Raw genomic sequence first — 20,872 nt, 5'->3', positions numbered from 1 at the left:
CTGAAGACCACAGGCTGCCTATACATGGAATTGCTAGACTTTTGAAATCTATCCAGGCTACTGTAAATTACCAAATAAGTTAATATTTTCATAGTTTGATTTTGTGGGTGAAAATGGAACAACTGGGATGTCAGGCACCATGAAAATGGTACCACTTGTGCTCACTAACTCTAGTTGGGTGATCTGTGCCCACAAAGTCTTAAGACATGGGCCTCCACTCTGAGATGGCAGCAGCTCAGCCTTCTGGAAAGCTGTTGCCTCTGCCAAGGGAAATGACGGCTGAGTTTGGGTCACTACAGTCAAGGCTCCCTCATCTCCTGCCACCATTTGGCAATCCATTCACTATTGCCTGCTTCACATCTCCTCACACGCTCCAAGGCACAGCCTATCAAGAAAACACCAGCATTCTTGCCAGATTAACTGTCTAATGCCTTGCTTGATGGTGAAAAATAATGGGCACTTAATTAGAATTTATTGTGAAATGGCGGACACTTCACTTTGAAGAGCCCTCTTTTTTCTGCTTGCTTTCTTTGTTGTGAGGTGACTAAGATTTGCACATTTTTACCTTTCTGACTAAAACTTATACTTAACAAGTTGTTGAAATAATAGAAATAGAAGAGAAAAGAAATGAGGCCTGTTCCAAACAAGGCTACCCCAGGGCATTTGCTGCCTGAGGCAATACCACAAAAGACACCATTACCCTGGCGCCATCAAGTTATATAGTGCCCAAGACTGACCAAGTAATTTTGCCACATGAGGCAGAAACTCTGGCAAGCATCCCTTCCTGAGGTAAAAACACAATAATAATAAATTCAATAAAAATTTGTGTCTTTTCATTACACCCAAAATCAGTTGCCTGAAGCAGGCACTTCACTCTGCCTAATAGTAGGGCTGACTGTGTGTGTTCACTATGATGGTATGCCCTGAGGGGTCCAACTGGGCGGTATAATTTTAAAACTGCATCTCACTTGCAGTGTGGGTTGTACAGTCTACTTTTGTTACCTCAGGATTTTACCAGTTTGTTTCCATCTCATTCTGCTGCATGTGAAGATCAGGTTTTAAATATATAGCAGCGTTTCCTGCGTGTGAAAATCTGGAACGGTCAATGAGTAAAAGGAATATACGGTGTCATTACACGTTTTCCATACCTCGGTCATGTCCATGTGCGCTAGCCAGAAGTGTTAGCAGAGCAGAGGATTAAACTGTGCAGGGAGCAGAAATAGAAATAGAAAGAATGTTTCGAAAGAGAGGCTGAGCAACGAAGGTCATCTTGACTCCTGCACCTAAATTTGGAGTCCAGTGCCGGAACTCTAGAGGTCAGACATCTGAAGAACACATTTGTTCTCTCTGTTATCTGAGATTTTCATAGATAAAGATACCCAGTGCATGCCTCTGAAGAGCCAAGTTCATTCTTAAAGCACAGCGTTTGGGAGGTTTACCCTTCACCCTCAGTCCTGCTGAGAGACAATCACAGGGAAGGAAATAGCAATACAGTAGTGGGGGTGGGGGGTGGGGTGAACCTGCATTACATTACTAACCTGAGAATTCAAAAGAAAAGTATTGTAAGTTTGCAATAAATAAATGAGCTTCAAAATACGGCAGTTTTATCAATATCCATGCAGTGTTTTAAAGTCAACTACTGTCAAAACAAAGGACAGGCAGAACACCAGTTTGTGTGTTTTTGTTTTGTTTTTCTAGTATCTGCTGTATTTGGTACTAAGTACAGTAAATGTGTTGTTTTGGTTGTTTTAAAAAAAGTATCTCAAAATACAGTGAATATCCTTCCTCATTCCCACATGAATACCAAAGCAAACTAGAAATTGATTTTTTAAGGGGCTAGAACATAAGGCCAAAAGCCCATCTAGTTCTCACAGTGACCAACCATAAACAGGATTTGAGTGCATTTGTGATTCCCAGCAACTGACAACTAAAAGGCTGCAATCCTGTACAAGTGAGTTCCATTGAACTCAGTGGGATTGTTGACAGGTGATAGGATCAGACTGCACATCATTTGGAGTTGTTACTTTTATGATTAGGCTTAAGATGGTTCCTTTGTGAACCTGATTCTGTTATGTAGGAAAATGCAATCCCCCCCCCCCCCCGGGAAGCTAAATGCAAAGGCTATGTAGTTAAGGGGATGCTGTGCCATTTATCTCAAGTCATGTTCTTAAACATCACATCTTTCATAACAAAATGTGTGCCTTAGCTTGACATTCAGCAGATGGGTGAGAATAAAAATGGAAATGAATGAAAGTAGCAAATAAGCATGTTACTGGCTTCATTGGGGCAGAGGTGAAGTGACGGTGAACCTCATCTCAGAGAAAACAGTAGGGTCCCAAAACTGTACAGTGCCTTATTATTTCAAATACAGGATTAGGAGCTATGTCACACATCACTGATACCTCTGCTATATACAAAATCCATGTATACTGGGAGGGGTAGCTAGATGTCATGGACTGGCTGGACACAGAGGAGCGGTGGGGGGCACCAGCTGGGAAACCCCCAAGGGAAGAAGGCTCAGAGCCAGGGAATTGGTGGTGGGACAATGATGCGTGGTTAGAGGGAGAAGAAGGAACAGACTGGGAGGAGGAGGTGTTGGAAGCTGAAGAGGCAACAGGGTTTAGTGAGCAGGAAGAGGCTGTGGCAGAGGGCAGTCCAGGCTCAGAGACAGAAGAAGAGGGGGACCAAGAGGCAGGCTGCTGAAGAATCCCCTCCTTCTGCGACCAGCTCCCCTCCTCCCTGGTCCTCCAGAACACGCAAAGAAATGAAGAGGGTGGATACAAGGCCACAATTTAAGGATGTTGAGAAGCTAGAAACCAAGCCTTATGAAGGAGGGAGTCGGGTATGTTTAGCCCGGAAAAGAGAAGACTGGGAGCCGCCTTCAAGTATCTAAAGGGCTGTCACATGGAAGATGGAGCAAGCTTGTTTTTTCCTGCTCCTGAGGTAGAACTCAAAGCAATGGCTTAAAGTTATAAGAAAGAAGGTTCCAGCTAAACATCAGGAAGAGCTTTCTGACAGTAAGAGCTGTTCAGCAGTGGGATGGACTCCCTAGGGAGGTTATGGACTCTACTTCCTTGGAGGTTTTTAAGCAGAGGTTGGATGACTATCTGTCATGGATGCTTTAGTTGAGATTCCTGCACTGCAGGGGGTTGGACTAGATAGCCCTCAGGAGGACTAGATAGCCTCCTGGGAATGTTTTGCTCGGGCTGAAGAAGGTTCCCCACACCTACCTACATGGAAGATGCTTCTGTTTAGGCCATGTGTGAAGCAACCCTAACTAGGCCTCATTTATAAGAGTGATCTCCCTTGCCCTGGAAGAAGAGCTTAGTGAACTTATAATACCTCAATTATCAAGGAACGTTTACACTAACTAATATGCTGCTCCCCAAATTAAAACCTACACAGAATCCCTCTGCTTCATGCATCTGGTTGTGTGATGAGCTCATGTAGTTGGAAACATAAAATTAAGGCTTCAGCTGTGGAAGGCAAACTGAGAATTTCACTGACTGAAGTTTCATTCAGGGAATTTCCACACACCAATGCTGTTGGGTAACAGATGCAAAGGAGAAGAAAAACCTTCCCTCTCTAGTTTTCAGAATTACAACTTAAAAGATGGCGTGTGTGTGTGTGTATGCACCATCCAATTAAACTGCTCAGTCTTGTCAGTAGCAGGGCAACCAATTCTCTTTCATTGTGCTTATAACATTGAGATTCCCAACAGCTAGTTGAGCCCTATTCTGCACCTTTCTGTCGCAAGAAATATGTGCAGCCTTCCCCATTTCGTTTTCTGCATACTTCATCTTTCTCTAGGAGGAAGATAGGAGGAGGTGACGCAAACAGCGACTGTCTCTTCTGCTTGAAGCTCGTGAGATTAATTGGCTATCCTACAGCTTATCACCTGTTCTCAAGCAGGAGAATGACAGCAAACTGATCTGTTAGTGTTTGACCCCTTCCAGTCAGCCTTGAAACCAGGTCACAACATTGTAAAGCATTGGCAACATGGATGGACAATTTCATGGCACACAGCAACAGTAAAACAACTGATGGTGCTATTTCATCTGTCAACTGCTTTTGACATAATGGAGTACGAGTGACTCCCCAAGCTGAAATAATGATTCTTTCCCCAGCATTTCTTAAAAAGTGTCATGACAGCCAGTTCCTCCTCCTCCTCTGCTGGCATTTACATTTCTGCGGGCAAATCCTTCACCATTGTTTCTTCACAACTTTGTAGAATGATCAGGGAACATCGTGACATAGCACAAGTTACCCTGCCTGCCCTGAGAACAGTCAGTGGTTTGAGAGATTGAGCATAAGCAGGCTGGTTCCATAGCTATTTCACCGGGCACAAGAAATTGGCGACCAAAACTGTAATCCTAACACCTGCAACATCTAGGTGGAGCGGATGTTTTGTGCACAGGTGTGGGGCTCCATGTCCATGGAACTCTCAGCTGGGAGAGCCAAATAAACTGTGGCAAAGTGAACACTATTGCTGTAGCCAGGATAAAAAACCTCAAAACAGGGTGTTATGAGGCAGAGCAGGGTTGCATCTACTGGATTCTAAGCTGACCTGTTCCCTATTAAGGGTCCCAGTCTTTGCCCCTCAACTGGCACAACAAAAAATATTAAGCACACATGCACACACCCCTTAAGCTGGTGCAAGTGGCAAGGCTTTGGATGCAGTGGTGGATCTGCTACTTCCCAGCCAGAGTTTGTACTGCTCTGCCCAAAGAATAAATAACTGACAGATTTACTGATGGAAGCTCTTTGGCAGGGGTGAAGAACCTTAAGACCGGGGGCCAAATGTAGCCTTCCAAGCATTTCTGACTAGCTCTCAGGACTCTCCCCTTGCCACATTCCTCTGCCTCACCCCTCACCAGCTTTGCTTCACATCCTCTTGAGTGTTTTTACCTAGCTAGAATGTGTCCTTGATCTCTGATAATGCTTTTGGCTTGTCTGGATGGAGGATCAGAGGTGTGTTGCTGTTCCCACTTTTTCCTCTGGTTCTGTATTCTACTGGCTTGTGGTTGCCCGGGAGGTTGCCCAGAAGAGAATGTGACCACCAGGCTTGAAGAGCCTGATTCCCATTCCTGCCAGTACCTTCCTCTTGTCCTTCCATACTTTCATCTTCCTTTTTACCTCTCCCACCCTCCTCAGTTCCTTTATAATTATTTTTAATTGACAATGTCCACAGGAATCCTGAGCCGGATCCTTGTTGAGGGTTTCAAAAGCAGAGTTGCGTCTCAGAGCAGACCACCTGCCTTTCAAGGTGGCGCCTTTTGCTTTTCTTTTTTGTCTCCTGGTCAAGTTCTCTTGAAGTTCAACCTTTGACATCTCTTTGAAGTGAAGGACAGCGAATACTTCAAAAGGAAACGGTCACTTCACCTGCACTCAAAACCAAAGCATTTTTTCAGCCACAGAGAGCAGTCCAAGAACTGCGGCAGGAGTGAAAAAGTGGTTCTTTCCTTGAATGAAGAACAGGACTTCAAAACACTGAGGGGAAAACATAGTTGAGGGGAGGGAAACAAATTCTGATGGGATCCAAGATTAATTGTGCAGGATAGCTATAATTTAAACAAATCTGATTCCTATCTATTGAATGAGTTGGTGGGGGTGACAAAAGAGATTTGCTCATGTTTCCTTTTATTGTTTGTATACCACATCAATCTACCTAGCACTTTGCCAGTGGCAGACTTTGGGCTTTCACATTTCAACATCACCCTGTACAATGCTAAAATCCAAACCCCCTTGCTTCTCTCACTCTGTTCTACATTGTTGTGGCACCCCATGTAGCATGTTGCCCAGTGTGGCCAAACCGGTCACACTACCCTAATACCGCCTTTGACTTTACAGGACATCCTTTACTGAACCTATTAATACATGCGAGAGAGAGATTCTTGGCTATTATTAGTAACAAGAACGAAATCCAATTTGAGTACTGTGCCTGGAAATCAGCAGATAAGTTTGGTAAATAAATACATTTTAGTTGTGAGATGCCTATGACACTGAATGAATGAATTGAGTTTTAAACTGGTTAGTATGGTTAGTGTAACTCTGTAAAACAATGGATCCTAATGGTTGCCAGTTTCTGTTATGAAAGCATTTCTTCTTTCAGATATTCCAAGTTCTCAAAGTTTTCATTTTTACCAAAATATGCAGGATGTTTTTAAAAAACAAACAGACAGTAAATATTTTTGTCACTGCATGCTTACAGTGCAAGCAAACGAATAGGTGCTGTCATTATTTGACTTACCTGAGTCATTCTTTTAATGCTGGGTAATATGTGAAGTTAGTAGTGATGCGTGGTACTGTTGTTCTTGCTAAATAATATGTAAGTCTTGTATAGCCTAACCTTACATTTTAAATGTTAAATAGATGAATAATAATCAATCTTGTGGTGCTTTGTTTTGTTTTCTTCTCTTTGCAGCAGAAAGTTGCAAGGAATCTCAAATAATAAAGATCAAAGAAGAGCCCATGGAAGTTGATATTCATGATTCCCAAGCCTCAGTTTCACCTAGCCAAAACATCAGTTATAGCACTTTACTCAGGCAAGAGATAACTGAACACATACAAAAGATACCAGAAGGGCGAGTGCTTCCTGAGAGAAACCTCTTCAGCCAAGATATATCAGTGAAGATGGCTTCAGAGCTACTTTTTCAGTTGTCAGGTAAATAAAGTAGTTGGATACCTACAGTCTACTTTCCTCGTTTTTGTTAAATTCTGAATTTGAAAGTGTTGAACTGAGGCTGAAGTCCTTACTAGGACCTTAAGGCTGCAATTCTGTACACCACGGGCAGCCAAAATGGTGAGCACCGGATATTGTTGGTCTACTGCCATCTGCCGTAGCCAGCATGACCAATGGAAACCTGGAGGGTGCCATATTGCCTACCCCAGTTAAACACAATTACCCGAGAACTTAGTCCCATTGAATTCATTGGACTTACTTCTGAGTAGATGTGTGTAAGATGGTACTGTAAGTCCTTTTAAATGCAGTGTGGCTTTTTATGAGTAAATGTGCTTCTGATAAAGCTTTCATATCTAGAAAAATAGCTTTGTAAGTATTGCAGTAGCAAAAATTAAAAAACACTGTTGCAGATTAGCTGGAGACTTATGGTGCAATCCTAAAAGCATCCTTGAAAGAAAGTCCTACAAGCAGCTCCCCGTTTACTCAGGGGTTATGTTCCAAGGCACTGCTCATGTCAGTGAAATTGCTTATATTTTAAACACCCATTGAAAAGGTCTGCAAACACCCCGCCCGCCCCCCATTTTGTGACATTTTTATGATGATTTTGGGTCACTTCTCGATTTGTCATGATGTGTGTATGTGCGGTCACACACATATTGAATATGCATAATGGGGTTGCCTTTATTGTATTCAGGCTGTAAGTTTGCTTTTTAATTTTAGTTTATTGATTATTACATTTATATCCCACCTTTCCTCCCAAGAAGCTCAAGGTGGCATCCATGATTCTCACGCTCCCCATTTTATCCTCACAATAACCCTATGAGGTAGGTTAGGCCAAGAGATGGTGACTGCCCAAGGTCACCCAGTGAGCTTCATGGTCAAGTGGGGATTTCAGCTCTCAGGTTCTAGGTCCAACACTCTAACCACTAAACCATATAGCCTCTCTGCATTACAGATCAACACAATTTTACTGCCAGTATCGTGTGTGGTACCAGGTCTTTTCATGCGCCACTGTTCTGTTCTTAAAGGTTCAGCAGCATATCCTGCGGTCCTTTCTGCCCTGTTGAACCTGTGGCACTCAGTGGAAAACCATGGGCACATAACTTCTTTCCTTTTGAACAATAAAGTTATGAGTCACAGCAAGATTATAACATTTGAACTGGATGTGGAGAGTTTAAATTTGAGTTCCAGGAAGACTGAAATAGTTTATGCCATCAGTTGAATATACTTAATGACAAACTAGAAAGGAGTTCCATTCCAAAAAAGCAATTAATTACCTGGGCAAAAAACCTATTCCTACATTGCCTAGAGGAAAAATTAAGCATGCATGACACTTGATTTTTTTCTTTCCCCACCTCTGTATGTGTGACATGAGACATATATCTTACTTACAGTGGGTGCCATAAGCCACAGATAACTGCTTCTTTCCAGGTCTCTAAATAATACAGGAATAGTTTCCTTGCAGTCATTTGTTCTAACGCCAAGGCACATTGTTTTCCTTTTGCCAATTTATTTGCTTCCCATAGTATTCAAGAAAATTTATAAGGAAAGCACATAGATGCCAAAAATTCATTGAAAATTGAATAGGGGAATTTTTCAGCAAGGAAACGCTGATGCATGTTTTACAATTTAAATGAGAGGTTCGAGAGGACATTTGGATAATAAGTGAATAAATCCATACAAATAAGATTTTCCTCAGCTGAAAATGGCCAGAACTAGAACTTTTAAAGGAAATACTTTTGTTCGTTTTGACTAATTAAAAATAATAATTTATATCTCTGCAGAAAAAGTGAGCAAAGAGCACAATCACTCTAAGGATAACACCATCACAACTACAACTAGGTAAGCAGCATACATGTTAGAGCATGATAAGTTGATGTATAAGGGCTTTATGCATGCAAAGGAAAAAGGTCAAAGGGTTTAGTTAATTTAGCTGGTTAATTTTGGGTGTGTTTGACCTGCACCTGCACCTAGTTAAATGTGAGAGTGACTCAGCAAGCATGTGAGAGTGACTCAGCACTTGTATAAATACACTTGTGGTTGAAGCAAGTTTGCTCTTGGCCAAAGTCTATTCTGTTTGGGGCACTGCAAGGTGACTGTATGCTGCTGGAAGGACTGTACAGTATATTACAACGGAATGTAACTTAAAAGCTGTAGAACTGCATTATTCTGTCAGTAAAAGGAACTGACCCTACATAGAACTACCTGGTGTTTTTCTGTTCCATTGGCCCACTCCACTGGCGTGTTGAATGGGCACTCTGCAAAGGCCATACAGATAAAGCATCCTATAACATGGCAGGTACTTGGCATTGGTGTAGTGGGAATGTTATTTCAGATTTTGAAATGCTGCAGTGTATCAGATGGAGAATCGTACATGGTGTAATCAAACCAAAGTTATGCCCTTCTAAATCTCATTGATCTCATACCTAAATATTTCCCACAGAAATCAGGGGATTTTTTTTTTTAAAAAAAAAATGCTTAACTTTGGCATGATCATGCCCATGCTATCTATTTGATAAGCTGATATATTTCTGTTTGACACGTGATTAAAAATTAATTCAATCAATAAGCTCATAGTATTAGGGCAGCTAAGGCAATAAATCAACAGCAGCGGCGTTGATACATTTCTGATGTGCTTATAAATCATAGGATTGTTAAGTACAGCAGAAAGGAAAAAAAGACATTCTCTGTACCTACTTCCTGTAATAGAGACTCACATTGGATATGAAACCTCACTCTCTTGGTCCCTCTTCACCTCTGGCCTCTGTCATGCTTGATTATTGCAGAGTTGTTCCAAAGTGCAGTGATTTCTCTTGTCCCTGGTCTTTCATTGAGATCTCACTTCAGTTCATCGGTGCCTCTTCTAGATTCAGCAAAACCTAGAAAAGGAAAAAGCAGCGGCCCATGCCATTGCCTCTGTTTATTCTTATTTAGCAGAACAAGGCAGGACTGTAGTTTCCCAGGTGTCCTTGCAAGTCTTGTCAACCAAGGTTGTGTCCCTTCTAGGTCATTAATGCCCATGGTGGTTGTGTCTGCTGGGCCTTCGTGGGTCTACACCTTAGATTTTGGATCCCTTGCATGAAAGGCTACCACTTGCTTTCCTCCTGCTTTCCACCTCATCTATCTGCAAGGGCAATTTTTATTTTTAATAGAGCTGTTTCGTGCAAGAGCGGTTCTGCACAAAGGCAGGCTGTGTTCTTTCCTGTGGGCTGATGGAAACAAATTGGAAGTGGGAGGCTGGCAAATGACAACACCCAGCGAAACCTCAGCACATGTGTAAACAAACAGGCAAACAGTGCGCCTCAGGGCACCCATGCTCCAGTAACATGCAATATTATATGGGACTTGATTGTCCTCAAAAGTAGCATGCAGGTAGACCCCCAATCATGAGTAGAAATCCAGCTGCTGAACACCCCAAACACTTGGGTACAGTATACCAAAGAGAATTATCAATTCTTTCTGAACCATTTATTTATTCCTTTATTTTTGTTTAATTTTAAAATTCCTTTCCTCCAAAGAGCATAAAGTTGTGTATGTGATGCTTCTCCTCCCTATCAAATCCTCACAATAACCCTGTGAGGTAGGTTAGGCTGAGAGACTGTGGTTGTCCCAAGGTAACCCAGTGAGCTTTATGACTGAGTGGGGGGTTGATTCCTGGTTTCATAGGTCCTAGTCCAACACTCTAACCACTACACCACTGTCTCTTCTGTTGCGAAGTCCTGTCCATCATTTTAGTCCATCATTCCAGCTATAGCTCGGGTCAATTTATCCACACAAAAACTTTTGCATGCAGGAACCAAGTTTTACTTGTTGGGTTGAACATGAGCTGATTTTCCCTCCGTCAGTAAATAAGTTGTGTAAAAAGGCACACAGCTTCTCAGTTTGTAGTCCTAGAGCTCCGAGGTCTTCCTGTCACAACCTAAACAACTTCCTTGCATAGGAAACAGAATGTATTGGCTCAGCCAGAGATGAGGGGAATAACTGTAAGGAGAATGCTTAGCTTCATTTAGGCTCCTCCAGTGATACATTTTCCTGAGAAAATCAGTCTCCCGCTAAGCGCCACTCAGGATGGGGGAGAAGCATTGTCCTCCCTATAGAAGAATATTCAGACAGGATGTGTCAGTCTTCATACTGACATTTACTGTATCCACACCAGCTGGATTAATTTGGCTTGGACATGCTGCTGGAACATATGTCTGAACTGTGAGCTCTTTGAAATGTGGCACTCCATAAAACCTGATATACTGTGCCATGTCCTGAAATTCCTTTGCACAAACATCACTGGGCTTCAGGAACATGCATGTCTCCTTAAAATGCCTCTGCTAATGCTGCTTTTCTAATCCTAACCCTAGCCAGCGAAAGATGGTGGTTCTTCATTAAGGAATAGCTGGGAAAACATAGAGGCCATGCATCAAAATTGCATTATTAGCATTGAGGGCTTTTGACTTTTAACTTCAGGGGAGGCCCATGTGGTGGTTGTGGGCCACCTACCTGCCACTGGGGTCACTGCAACTTACCTGGATGGTGATGGGATGGCAGCAAGGTCGGGATTGGGTAGGTGCAGTGGCATGGTCAATCTACCACTTCCACTGGTGCCCCCCTACATTGCCTTGCACCACCCAGTAAGCAGAAGTGATGCCAATAGCAGGAGAGTAACTCTGTCTCACCTCCCAAGCCACTATTGTTTGTCTCTTTCTCCAAAGTATATTTTATGAAAAGCTCCAGTTTTTCGGTTTTGATACATGGTATGCAGCGTAGATAACAGTACAGAATTCAGTAGTGATGATCAATTCATTTTGTAAAACAACTGAAATTTTGTTCCAAAGGGTAGTCTTTGAGTTTCAAAAGCAATTTTCATTGTAACATTGTAATTAGAACGTATTTAATTGTGCATTACTGTGATGTTCTCTCTCTAATTATTATTATGTCAGCTTAAAAGAAAACAAATCGTTCTTTTCCTTAGCCCTTTTTTCCCTGAAGATACATTTAGACAATCACCATTCACTTCCAACTCAAAAGATCTCCTGTCTAATGAGACTGCTGTTCATGGAAGGACAACAGTACCAGGTATGGGACATTATGTTTTTAGTAACAGTAAAGTTCAGATATTGTGATTGAAAAGTCCTAGTTGTGTTCAGATACATCAAGTGGAAGCATCACAAATCCTGAAACAAAGTATATCAGAAGTCATCAGCTTTGAAAATATAAGACACCAGTCATATAAGCCTTGAAAATAAAATGTATTTAACTTAGCATGAATTAATGCTAATTAGAATTAACTGGGGTTGGATTCTTCAGCTAGAAAAAAAACATTAATTATTATTTCCAAGAATTGAAGAACATTGCAGTGCACATTGTTGTAGGTTGACATCCAATGGTGACTGCATGCAAGCAGAATAGACTTCCACTTATGCAACGTTGGATTTCACCCATAGTCTTCTATGGTCAGCAAGTCATAAACCCTAGAAAACTACTATGAAAAGGGATGTTCCTCAGCACATAGAGTTCTGGAAACATTTACTTTATCCCAGGCTCATTGGGTTGCTTTTCTACCTACACAAATTCAGCTGCAGTTTTGTCATGATAGGATAAATATTGCTTGCTACTATGGCAAGTAAACCTTTAGGTATTAGGTCACTCTGGGGTTGTTGGGGCTTGGGCAGAGTGGGGTGGAGGAGAGGTTAGCATATATAATTGCCCTTACAATTACCAGAAGCACAAGATCATGAACAAAACATTATGTATTTTCAGCTTTTCAATTGAAGTTCTGCCTCATCCCAAAAAAATCTCAAAATATTTCCATAGTGGCTAACAAACTGAAAGGAACTGGAACTGGACTTTCTGCTTTTAATTTTCTGTCTGTATAAATAAGCACTTTGCTATTTCTGTCAACCTGTACAATTTAAATCCTTTCATCCCTTTAGAAACCCTCTCAAAAGGGCTTTGCTACTGAAATGTTTATTTTATTTATTTCATTGTTGCATACCAGCCAGCTCTTTCTAACTTTTAAGGAGGCAGGATGTGATCACCATCTGTAATTTACCTAGCAAGAAAAGAGCATTGACTGCCTGCCAGGATATCTTAATGTTGCTGTAACCTGACATTAACTTCAGCTGAAAATGTGGTAGGGCAATTTCCAGACTCCTGTGTATGTTGCACAATTGTCCAAAAATCTTGCATGGAATCCAGAGAAGAAACTTTGGTTCTTTGGAAGAGGACACAATGCAGCTGGTGGTTTTCTTGCTGTTTTTTGACAAAAGGCATATGTATAACTAAATACTGACTTCAGCATGCTCTGAGCTGGTGGGGAAGCAGGGCAGGTAGCAAAAGCAAAACTCTGGCAGAGAGCATAGTTATTTTCTGCCTGCTAATTCAAATAAATAAAAAGGGGTGCTGGCATCAGCTGCAGTGGACGCTCTGGACACTCAATGTTTGCCCAGCTCTGCCACGTGCTGATGTAAAGCCTTGGCATACATGCAAAACTTAAGTTCCTGTCCCCTCTCTTCCCCTTTCCATGTGCATAAGTGGTATTATTAGCCAGTGGGTTAAATCCATGTTCCTTGCAAATGTGGAAGGTTAATATATGATATGTGAGCCCGTCAAAATGCATTAACAAAGCATCACAGTACTGTATTACCAAAGGAAGATCAAATTAAACTCACCGGGTGAGCTCATAGCTTGATATCAACCGAACTGCAAGAGCTCAAGCTTCTGTCTGGTTGTCAAATGTTTTTGTTTTTTTTAAGGATGCTATAGTCATGAAAACTTTCACTATCTTTATTTGTAAAATTAGTAAAGAATCATTTGCCTTGGGTGAAATAAATCCTGTCACAGTTCCATAAATTTGCCGCAAGGATACAAAACCAGTTTTCATTAGGGCTGAGTGGTGTATACTTGGCATACACCACACATGTTTCGTTATGTCCCAGAGGTTCTCAAGAGAACAAGCTAGTAAATTCCTATGCCCTCAAAAAGGCTGCCATAAAGAGACATCACTGGTGGTGACGGGACCAGGGAAGGGAGACTGAGATACCTTTATTCTGTCTTCTCTCCCTGCCTTCCCTCAGGTGTATTCATTATGTATTGGGGGGGTGTAGCTCAGTGCTACAGCATATTCTTTGCATGCCAGAAGGTCCTAGGTTCAATCCTAAGCATCTCCAAGTGAGGCTGGAAAAGACTCCTATCCTGTCTGAAATCCTGGAGAGCCACTGCTAGTCACCATTGACATCTCCTGAGGTAGGCAAATGGTCTGATTTGGAATAAGACAGCTTCTTGATTCTATGAGTTTTCCTCGAATGAGAAGAACCAAAGGACCTACAAGGGCTCAGCTGAAAGGAGGGAAGAAGGTTCCAAAGTGAAGAGGACCCTTAGGAGAAGAATCCGTTCCTGCAATAAGTCTCGCAGGGGCAGCATCCCAGATCATTAACACTCCCAACAGTAGCCAACTAGACACTGGAGCCAAGTTCACAGGAAGGGCATGATACACAATCTGCATCACCTAGGAAACTTTGCTTATGAAAATTGTAGTTAGTAGCCATTGCTAGTGTTATGGTCCTGTGACAATGAGTTTCATAGGTTGGTTATATGTTGGAATAAGAGATACTTCCTTTTGTTTGTCCTAAAGCTGCTGCTTATCAATGACCTAGATGAGGGTTTGATGCTCTTTCATATTAGTACAGTGGTATCTTGCTAGACGAATGCCCTGCTAGACGAATTTTTCGCTAGACGAATGGGTTTTGCGATCGGAGGTTGCCTCGCAAGACGAATTCGTTTTGTGAAAAATTCGTCTAGCGAATCGCGGTTTCCCATAGGAATGCATTGAAATTCAATTTATGCGTTCCCATGGGCAAAAAAAGTTTTTAAAAATGCATTCCTATGGGATTTGCAAGACGAATTTTTCACAAAACGAATTGACTCACAGAATGAATTAAATTTGTCTTGCGAGGCACCACTGTAGTAGTAGTATTGTTATTATGTTCTTAGACCACTTTTCAGACAAATATTCTCTCCCAAAGTTGCTCACATCAGTTTTAAAAAAACAACCTGTGGCTTCTGCTGTCAGGCTTACAAACGAAAAGTCAGGACACACGAACTGAGGGAAAAAGTGGAAGAAGTATGTCAGTTTGACAGTGCCGGAACAAGGTGTTGAGTCATAACCAGGCATTTATATCCACTTAGAGTCAGGCGGATCTTCCTGTGTGGGTGGCCTTGCCTGGATTAAGGTGCTGCGACTGACCCAGCAGCTCTCTGACTGATGGCAAAGGCCAGAGTGTTCTTCCCTTCACATCTGCAGGGCAACTGGCAGTTAAGAGATTTCTTTCTGGCAGGGAACTCCCTGTAGCAGTGATAGATGAGGCTGATCTGGTCTTTCCCTTGCTATGATGTTCTTCCTAGGAGACAGAAGGTGGAACAAACCCCCCAGTGGATGGCAGAGACCAGAGTAAACTTCCCTTTGGCTCTCTGGCCCAAGGGTGACTGACAGTTGGAGTCAAGTGGTATTTCAGATAGAGAGGGCAGAAGCAAGCTCCCTTCAGCTCCTCCAACTTTGGCTGATAGATGGGGCCAGACTTGCCTTCTCTAATTCTTTTTGGGAGACATAGAATGTAGCCTTCCAGGGGTCTGTGTTTCCCGGCAGACAACAGAGGCTAGAGTGTGCATCTCTTCTCTGTGGAACCTCAGCATGGGATACAGAATATATTCTTGATTTTGAGACTGCCTGGGGGTGCTGGAATCTCGTGTGGCTAAATTCCTTTTCTAGCAGAGCCTCATTTTAGCAGCAAGGGGTTCTCAAGCACTCATGTATGTTAGGTCTCTGGTCATGCATTGTGGTTTGACTTCTATTCCTGATCTCATATCTCCTTTTTCCTGGCTCCTGGCTCACCTCATAATACTTCCTACAGTTCAGTACAGAATGAATAATGCTTATCCAATTCCCTCTTTCCAGCCATTTGCAATTTTTACGAACTCCTATTTTGTTGCTCACTCAGTGATCCTTTTTATTTGCTAAAAATCTTTTAACTCTGCCTCAGAAGTTACCGGTATTTATTAATCTATATCCAGCCTTACATTCAAAAAGAAAAATTACACATCACCTTGATTGTTTTGTCCCTTTCCAGCTTATCCTATCACTTTTTGTCCCTTTTTTTTGTCCCTTTCCTATCACTTTTTTTTTAGTTGAGGCAATAAGAATTTCACACAGTGCTCTCTGTGTGGATATTCTGTAGGCCTTTATTGGAAACATCATAACCTGCCGTTTAATCGTTTTAATTCCTAGCAGTGAGGGCATTTTTTACTGCCACAATACACCGAGTTGACATTTTCAGTGAGCCATTTAGAAGAACTACCCTTCTAAAATAAAATAAATTCATAGTAGAAACTGAGACTAGTATGTATCAAAAGTCCCAAGCATCTCAGGAGCCTTCCACACATGCGTGTATAGAGCATGTCTAGAAAACGTCTCTAGCAGTCAATGTGAAATATAGCTGATCTCATCCCAGTAATAGATCTACTACTGACAGCACCACAACCGCTGAGAAGAAGAGCAAGTAACTGCATGCAAACAGAGACTGAAGTACCCTTTCACTCTATGAGACATCATCTTGAGGACAGCACTGAGGAAGCTGTCAGTGCCAATAGACATATAATGCCTAACATCCTGTGAGTGATAGCATACGTGCTTCTTTACTTTTAAAGACAGCTGCTGATCTGTGTAGCTGAGAGTCCTGCCAGCATTTCCTGCTTGGTTCGCTGGATATTTGGATTGGCTAGAGTGCTCCAGCAGAACTAAGAATAGTAGGATGGGAAGGAGAAAGTTCACCTGAGCTAGGGTCTGACCAGCAAAAAATTGGCTAGGGTTGGACATGCTGGAATGCAGCGTTAGTCCAATGATGTGTTGCGAATTCCAGAAATATTGATGGAGGGATCGCCTATGTTAGGAAATGTTATCTTCCCAGCTTTCGTTTGAGAATGTTTCTAGTTCTCACTGTGGCAGAGAAAATCTTTAAATATCACTACATTGTTTGCCTTTGTCACTCTCCATTACCTGTCTCTGAAGATTAGTACTCCTGCTATATCCCTACTCTGTGTTCTTTTGTTGCTTTTGTTTCTCTGGCTTCTCAGACATTTACCTGTTCCCCTGCATACGTATCTGTCTAATGTGTTTCTAAATTCTCTTCTAATACTATCTCTGTTATTGAGCATCTGTTTCTCAGGCTCTAGGAAGGTCTTATTTGTCATTCACAAAATAAAGAAGTCCAGTTTCTGGGGTGCAGGAAAAATCTACGACCACATTAATAAAGGTGTTGAAAGAGTGGGTACACATGTCATAATCTTCAAACATTATTACATACATGCTGAGAAACCACAGCTTATCAGACCAGAGCAGAGAGACGTCATTTGCATGTGGCTGAAGTGCTGGGCATCTCCAGTTAAGGGGGTCAGGTAGCAGGTGATTGGGAAAATCTCTGCCTCGGACGTAGGAGAGCTGCTGCCAGTCAGAGTTGACAATACTGGGTTGGGTGGACAAGCAGGCTGACCTGGTATAAAGCAACTTTCTATGTTCCTAGCAATCATGTTGGCTTAGTTTTGTTTAAGCTTCTCTCACATATATAGAATTGCCATATCCTAATAGCTATGCTGAATAAAGGAAGTGCTTGCCAACTTGGAGGCATATTGCAATTTGCAATACAGTGTTAATATTATTTGCTAAATTTTTATGCTGCCCTTCACCCGAAGATCTCAGGGTGGTTCACAAGATAAAAGTACAGGATAAAAGCTCAAATTGGTTATTTAGAACAAAAACAAAACAATACTCCCTCCCAACACATTTGAAAGGCTGTAGAATATTAATCAGCCCAAAGCCTGGTTGAAGAGGGAACATTTCAACTGGCGCCTAAAGATGTATAATGAAAGGAAAGGAGCAGTGTTGGCTGCTTCTCTAAATTCACCTCATGGCCCAATCTCCCTGTTAATTTTAAGACACAAAGTTCATGCTGTATATAATGTCTTAATTCTTGTCTTATACGCTATTGTATAGTTGGTGGAAACGGTAAATCTCTTGCAAACGCAAGGAACCCGGAAAATCTCGGCATGGGCTTATTTACACAAGAAACAGGTGCCACTGTGAAGCACAAAGCAACCTTTAATGAAAGAACAATAAGAGAATTAAACACAGCAAAGAGTAAGAGTCAGGAGGTTTGAACAGAAATGGAATAAGGAATAAAAAGTTAAAAGAATTGCTTTGAAAAACAAAGGTCAGCACTAACACCACAACAGCCCAATATTGGCCAGGAAACCCGTGAAATATGATTGAATTGTTAACAGCTTCCTGAAATGAATCTGTGGATTTGAAAGTCAAAAGGATGACTCTCAGCTTCTAGCGTGGATACTGCAACCCAAGCATATTGTTAGTTTGTGCTGAGGTCTTATATATTAAGCTGAAGGAGAAAAAAATTATATATTTGTGTTAAACACACATAGTGCCACTGCACAGATGCTCTACATTACTGTATAATCAACACAGAAGTTTGATGTTAAGAGGCTGTTTCCATTCATGCTCTGTTACATTAGCCCTTTCCCCTCACATTGCTTTCTGGATTCTCTGGTTATAATATAACTACAGCCATACCTTGGGTTACGGCTGCTTCAGGTGCGCACCGCACCAAACCCGGAGTCCTGGAATGGGTTACTTTGGGTTTCAGCACTCGTGCATGTGCAGAAGCGCTGGATTGCGACCAGCGCGTGCGCAGAGGCGGTGCTGTGGGTTGCAAACATGCCTCCCACACGGATCACGTTCGCAACCCGAGCGTCCACTGTATTGCTAAAAACAAATGATTGCTTTAATTGGCCTACAACTGTTTTTTTTTAAAAAAGAGAAATAGGTTTATGCAAACTGAGCAAGCTTGGAGAAATTTTTACTACAGGCTCTTTATATCTACCTATGTCAAGAGGTACAGCACAGTTATGGGTTTGTGTTGTTCTTGGTCTAAATGTGTCAGTGAATTAAACATTTTCCTGTCAGTTGGCTTTCTTGGCTCTGTGCCAACCTTTAATCCCTTTTAAAAGTTCTCTACTACCTTTTCTGTCACATCTTATAACTCAAAACTAAACTCTTGATACCTAGATAAGTGGATTCCTTTGTTTAACCTTTCCTTCCACTTCAGCAATGTGTCCAGATAAGTTCAACTACTGTCAGACTCAGACTCCCTTTATCTCTATAAATTCTGTCTCTTAGGGCAATAAAATATACATTATTTTCCTAATTTGTTCATTGCAGCTCAAGCATAACAAGTTGGCTTTTCCTTCCTTTGGTACCAATGTGTCCTATGTCCTCCTATTTCCTTTCCTACTTCAAGAGTTTTAAGGCAGTGCAACATTATTCTTGGCAGTTCTGGCTACAAGAAATTAAGACTCTTAAGGCCAATAAATGGTCCTGCTTGAGCGTTTCCCACAGACATCTGGGTGGCCAGTGGGAGAACATGCTGGACTAGATGGGACAATGGCCTGATCCAGCAGGCTCTTCTTACATTCTTAAGACTGAACAACGGGTGGACCATTTCTGCCCTGATTTATTATGACTTCTGTTGGAGCAGCCAGCAATGGTGTCTTGTGTCCATTCAGAAACAGTTTTCAAACAATCTAGAATTTTTTCAAGGATAAACAGCCAGCATGATTATTGTGACACACTAAGTGAGGCTTCTCAAGTGTATGGCATTTATTTAATCTTTGTTGGGCTAATGTTTTGGACCTTAGGATGGCCTTGGGAGCAGCACCTTCCCTCCCCACAAAAGTTTCAAATTCCAGTGTAACATTTAACATTCATTAAATAACTTTTTGAAGCAACAACCTTGTTTGTTCTGAATGACTCTGAAGGTTATCTGAGTGACTTCAGATGCACAGCACGGCTACAGCCTTGTAATTCCCAATTTTGGGAAATCTAAAGGTATCTCAGAAGTTGTGATGGGCAGTAAGAGGATTCTGTTTGCCGTGCTGCAGTTAAAACAGTCCTCTTGACTTGAGTTGACCCATGACAATAATTCTTCATATTTACTTATACATCAGATTCCATTTTCTGTTGCTCTTCCAAATGCTGTTGACAATTGCCCAGTGGCAGTAGGGAGCACACTTAGAGGTTTTGAATGTAAAGCCGTATTTCCATTTAAGGAAGGTTTGGCAGGCTTTGGAGATTTCTGAAACAAATTAGTATATAACTTCTGTGAAATGAAGAAGAGTAAATAGTCAGTAGTGTTGAGATTCAGATTGCTATTCCTCTGGCTCCAGAGCTATCATCCTACTGAGATAATGAGGATAATTACGGTAACACCATGCTTCCCCATTCTCTGCCCTACTCTGCCAAAAGGCTTCAAATCTAATTGCATTCCGTGCTTTATGAGGATTTCCTTAGCGATTGTAGAAAGCTACTACTTTTCAAAACAGAATATTCCATTTCTAGACCACAGTATTCCAAGCAATGCATTGCTGCTGTGGTTGTTTCATTGTATTAGGTACCCCATAAATGCAAAGGACTTTTAAAAAACATGAGTTGCAAAAACAATGAGTGTTTTATGCATTGCAATTGGACCTCTGACTAGATTGGACATTTGTAGTACTTTCACATCAAAATTGCCTTGAAATTGTCCTAACTAGAGGAGACACTTATGGTTCATTTTAAGATACCTACAGGGAGTTGAGTTGGGAAAGGATGGTGGGTAAATGGCCGGGTACATCAAAAATTATCTCAGTCACTCACTCACCCATCCACTAAACTGCTCTGTTGTCTGGTATTTATTCTCTCCAAACTGAATGATTGGGCAGTAAAATGGCAAATGCAACTTCAGTAAGCTGGTGTAAAGTGATGCAGGTTAGGGCACAAAATATTAATTTTGCATAGATGCTGATCCAGAAGCTGCATTTAGAGCAGAATGCTGCAGCACAATTGCTAACAGGAGTGAGGCCTTGTCAGCATATAACACGTGTGCTCAGGTATCTGCATTGCTTGCCTATTTTCTACTGAACCAAGTTGAAGGTGAAACTACGGTATTAGCATTTAAAGCCCTTAATAACTTGGAACCCGTTTACCTACAATATTGCCTTTACCCACTTGACTGCTTCAATCAGTTGAATTGTCACTATTACAGGTGCCACGCAATACAGTACCCGTTCCACATTTATAAGCACTTAATCATTTAGTGT

The 20,872-nt window shown here is 41.6% G+C and overlaps 1 protein-coding gene across 3 annotated transcripts in view; it reads left to right on the top strand.

The window, feature by feature from the left end:
- ZNF827 (zinc finger protein 827) overlaps nt 1-20,872 on the top strand; it is a 113,757-nt gene that overhangs the window by 69,257 nt on the left and 23,628 nt on the right. For 2 of the 3 annotated variants that reach the window (XM_060278636.1, XM_035111673.2), the window contains exons 6-8: nt 6,425-6,664; nt 8,467-8,524; nt 11,646-11,749. In XM_060278636.1, the coding sequence (XP_060134619.1) occupies nt 6,425-6,664; nt 8,467-8,524; nt 11,646-11,749 (402 nt within the window). The remainder of the gene's footprint in view (nt 1-6,424; nt 6,665-8,466; nt 8,525-11,645; nt 11,750-20,872) is intronic. The other variant, XM_060278635.1, reaches the window with a different exon arrangement.

The sequence above is a fragment of the Zootoca vivipara genome, chromosome 9 (genome assembly GCF_963506605.1).
Source record: "Zootoca vivipara chromosome 9, rZooViv1.1, whole genome shotgun sequence".
In the NCBI taxonomy this organism is placed as follows: Eukaryota; Metazoa; Chordata; class Lepidosauria; order Squamata; family Lacertidae; genus Zootoca; species Zootoca vivipara.
Note: the sequence above shows the minus strand (reverse complement) of the source record. Positions and strands in the feature narration are given on the sequence as shown.